The sequence below is a fragment of the Cyanistes caeruleus genome, unplaced genomic scaffold (genome assembly GCF_971803275.1).
Source record: "Cyanistes caeruleus unplaced genomic scaffold, bCyaCae1.hap1.1 HAP1_SUPER_30, whole genome shotgun sequence".
NCBI lineage: Eukaryota > Metazoa > Chordata > Aves > Passeriformes > Paridae > Cyanistes > Cyanistes caeruleus.
In genome coordinates, this window is record NW_028256295.1 from 888,622 (window position 1) to 892,652 (window position 4,031).

A 4,031-nucleotide genomic window follows, 5' to 3' on the forward strand; every position below is an offset into this window, starting at 1 on the left:
CCTTACTTGTGGAGAGGGGCATCAAGGAAGGCTGCAGTGTGATGGAGACTGTAATGGGCTGGGAACTCACTGGGGGAAAGGAGGGAGCAGTTGTGAAGTAAAAGGCAGGTGTGGGGACAGAACTGTTCAGAGAAGGGCTGAGCTACAGCTTGAGCAAGATGAAAAATGTCATTTGGGGTCATCCCAGATGGATTTCATTTCAGAAGTTATGGAACAAGTTTAATTTTTGGGAGGTGTCATGTTTTCCCTTGGAGGTGGACACTCTGCAGACTTGAGCTGCATTGCCAAAATGCTCAAGTCCCTGCTGCAGGTCACAGCGTTTCTTCTTTGGCTGATCCCGGCCCGGTGCTGAGCCCAGCAGAGCCCTGGCAGAGCCCAGAGCAGCCTCAGCATCCGCAGAGCCCGGCTGCAAGGAGAGAAAGCAGAAACCGCCCGTCAGCTGAAGGCTCCTGTCCCCTTGTCCCAGCCAGCCGCGGTGCCCAGGCCATGCTGGCCGTGCTCAGAGCTGGGCCCAAAGCTGCCCATCACTGCTGCCTTGGGGAGCAGAGCAGGAGGGCAGGACATGTGCCCAGCCTGCAGCCAGCCACGGCAGATCCAGCCCCTCAGCAGCTGCCCAGAGCGGGATGCTCCTGTGCCCGCTGCCATCTCCCAAAAGCTCTTGTCCCAGCCATGCCAAGGAGATGAGGACCCACCTCACACCATCCGCTGCCACAAGAAAAGCTGGTCCCAAACGATGTCCTCAGTCTTCTCCAAGGGCACGGCCCATCCACGCCACAGCTGGTCCCAAGCACTTCCTGATCCAGACTGGACCCCACCTAGAACGCTTCCTTTAGAAAAACAAACAACAAATTAATGAAAATAGGTCACAGACAAAAAGGGGGAACAAGAAAAATGGTAAAAAATCTTATGTCTGTCAGGAGCTTGAGGAAGGCCCAACGCCTACATTCTAGGGAAAAACCCACCCATGGGTGAGGGAAGCCCATGCTTTCTCCCTTTCCCCCTGCACTGTCCCCCAAAATCATGGTGATCCCAAAGCAAAGCAGGGGAGTGGAGCAGCCCAAGCCCTTCCTTGCCTGCACAGCAAAGCAGCCGTGCTCAGGTTCTGGAGTCCCACCTGTGCTCCTGCCATGGGGGTTTGTTTGTGTCGGGCTGGCTGCCCCAGCCCCAGCCCGGGGCACGGTGGGTGCTGGGGGCTGTTGGCAGGGCCAGGATCCCACTCCCATTTCGTAACCACCCCAGCCCATGTCCCCAGCCCTGCCAAAAACCAGCTGGGCAGCCACTGAGGAATCAGTTGCATCTGCCCCAGTGAAAGGGGAAACCTTTGGTTCCCGGCCAATGCACAAATCTGGGAGCATCCCCCTGGGTCTGGACTTACCTGAAAATTCCCTGTGGAGCCTGGCTTTGAAGAAGGTGCCAGAATCAAAGTCCATCATCGCCAGCTCCCGCTGGCCAGGTGCAGGAAGAGGTTGTCATCCTTGCTGCTGTCCTCCACGTCTCCAGCAGCAGCAGCAGCCCCACCTGGTACAGCTTCTCCAGGGGCTCCTTCTTCCCTGGGGTGACACCAGGCTGTCAGGGTTCTGCCCAGGGCCTGGCTGTCAGTGAACCAGGACAAGCAAAACCAGCTCAGATGGTGCCCACCAGTGCTGGGCAGAGCAGCTCAGCTCCAGCACAAGGGCTGTGTGTTCCCATTCCATGACCCCAGTGCAGTGACACAGGCAGGACAAAAAAGTCTGGGTTTCTTTGCTGCTGATTGCCAGGGCATGTGTGGAGCTGTAACTTACCAGGTCCCTGCATCACTGTGCCCGTGGCTCTCTCCCTTCTTCTAGGGCTGATGAATATCCTGCATCCAGGGATCACAGGACAGGTCTTCTAATGAGGGCCTGTCCAAGGAGTTCAGGGATAAACACCACCTGATCAGAATCTGGCAGTCTGGGGAGAGAAACCACAAACCACTGGTCACTTGGAGAAGGCTCCTGTTGGCTTTGCCCCACTATTCCCGTGCCCAGGCCACGCTGGATGTGCTCAGAGCTGGGCCTAAACTTTCCCATCAATTCTTTGTTTTGGAGGAGAGCAGGAGAGCAGGACATGTGCCACCTCCTCAGCAGCTGCCAGAGCGGGATGCTCACGAGCCCGCTGCTGTCTCCCAACACTGGTGTTCCCCCCGTGCCCAGAGATGAGGATCCACCTTGGGAGAGCCGTTGTGGCAGCGGGAGCTGGCCCCATCTGATGTTCCTGCCCCTCCTGAAAGGGTGCTCCCCGCAGACCATCTCGTGCAGCAGGATGCCCAGGGACCAGACGGTCGCTGCCTCGCCATGGTACCAGCCGAAGTCGTTCCATTCCGGGGGGCTGTATGACGGTGTTCCTATGGAATATGGATGGAGCTCATCAGGGGGATGCTGCTGCTCCCAGAGCCTGGCCCCAGCATCCCTGGGCATGTGGGGGCTGCCTCAGTGGCACACGGGGTGACCTGCTGCCCTCTCACCAGCACCTGGGACTTGGGTACAAACCTGGGGTTGGAAAAGAAGCCACTGGTGCTGGAAGAGGGCAGCAGAAACCCTGGCAAGGCCCGACCATGACACACAAAGGGAAATACCCACTCAGTGCTGGGGAAAAACCACACCCACATCCTCCCTGCTGGCATTGCCCAAAAAACATCTTGAACCAAGGCAAACCAGGTGAGCAGAGCAGTCCAAGCCCATTCTCACCTGCACACCAAACCAGCTGGTGCACAGGTTCTGGCTCCCCCTCTCTGCTACTCCCACCCACGGGGGTTTTGTCAGGCTGGCTGCCCCATCCCCAGCCCCAGTCCTGGGCAGAGTGGCAGGCAAAGGCTGCCAGCAGGGATGGAAGATGGGTCCCCACCCAGCTCTGCTCAAAAGCAACTTGGCTGAAGACTCAGTCCTGTGACTGGCAGCCAAAGGGAGAATCCCTGCTGCCACACCCAGGCTGGGCCAGGAGATGCCAGGACCGGGAGCCTGCCCCTGTGTGGGCTCACCTGCAAATTGAGTGTAGGCTGTGTCCTGCAGGTAGGTGCCACAGCCGAAGTCGATCAGTTTTGCCTGGCCGGTGTCCAGGTCTACCAAGACGTTCTCAGGTTTGATATCTCGGTGCAGGACCCCGCAGCTGGTGCAGTGCCGCACGGCCGCCAGCACCTGCTGGAACAGCTCCCGCGCCTCTTCCTCGGACAGGAACCTCCGTGCCCGAATGAAACGCCGCAGGTCCTGACACCGCTCCGGGCGCTCCAGCACCATCACGATGGTGTTGGGGAGCTCAAGCCATTCCAGCAGCTGCACCACACCGGGGAAGCCTGTGGACACCTTGTCCAGCAGCACTATCTCCAGGGGTGCGCTGGTGCCGTCGGGCTGCGGGAGGAGCACGGTGCCGTCAGTGGGGCTGAGGCCGTGCCAGGGCTCGGGAAGCCCTCAGCCAGCCCGGGATGCTCTGTGCCCTCCGCTGGCCCCACGCCCGCTCTCCCTGCAGGTGTCCTGGCGGCTCCCACCCTGCCGGGCCCCGGCTCATCCCCGCCCGGCACGGCCCGGCTTCTGCCGCTGGCCCCGCTCACTCACCAGCTCGCCCCAGTGCCGGACGCGGTTCCGTGGCACCTTTTTGATGGCCACCTGCAAGCCAAAGGGAACAGCGGATTCAGCTCACCGCCCACCGTGTCCAGCCCCATCCTCCTCCTCCGCCCCCTCCTCCTCCTCCGCCCGCCGCCGGCCCCTCTGCTCACCGGGAGTCCGTCCGAGAGCCGAGTGGCCGCAAAAACTCTGCCAAAGCCGCCGCGCCCCAGCAGTGACCCCACTCGGTAGCGCTGCTGCAGGGCCTGCTGCGCCTTCCCTGGGGAAGAGACGCGGCCGTCAGTGCTCGGCCCGGGGCCAGGAACGGCCCCCGAGCGCTCCCCGAGCTCCCCGGGCCGGGCACCCGCAGGCGTTCCCTCATTGGAACGCGACAGCGGCGGAGCTCGGGCCGGGGAAGCCGCAGCGGAGGCGGCGGCAGCGGCCGCACCGCCTGTGTCCTCCGCGGGCCCCGGGAGG

The 4,031-nt window shown here is 61.4% G+C and overlaps 1 protein-coding gene across 1 annotated transcript; it reads right to left on the reverse strand.

Annotated features, from left to right (window-relative positions):
• Positions 1-202: 202 nt before the first annotated feature.
• Positions 203-4,031, reverse strand: LOC147645240 (serine/threonine-protein kinase pim-1-like). Its single transcript, XM_086874878.1, has 8 exons — positions 3,728-4,031; positions 3,567-3,617; positions 2,996-3,362; positions 2,186-2,362; positions 1,782-1,929; positions 1,376-1,592; positions 693-827; positions 203-406 (listed from the first exon to the last, which is right to left on the reverse strand). Exons 3-5 carry the CDS (start codon positions 3,249-3,251, stop codon positions 1,823-1,825), a joined length of 540 nt encoding a protein of 179 aa, XP_086731004.1. The 5' UTR covers positions 3,252-3,362; positions 3,567-3,617; positions 3,728-4,031; the 3' UTR covers positions 203-406; positions 693-827; positions 1,376-1,592; positions 1,782-1,822.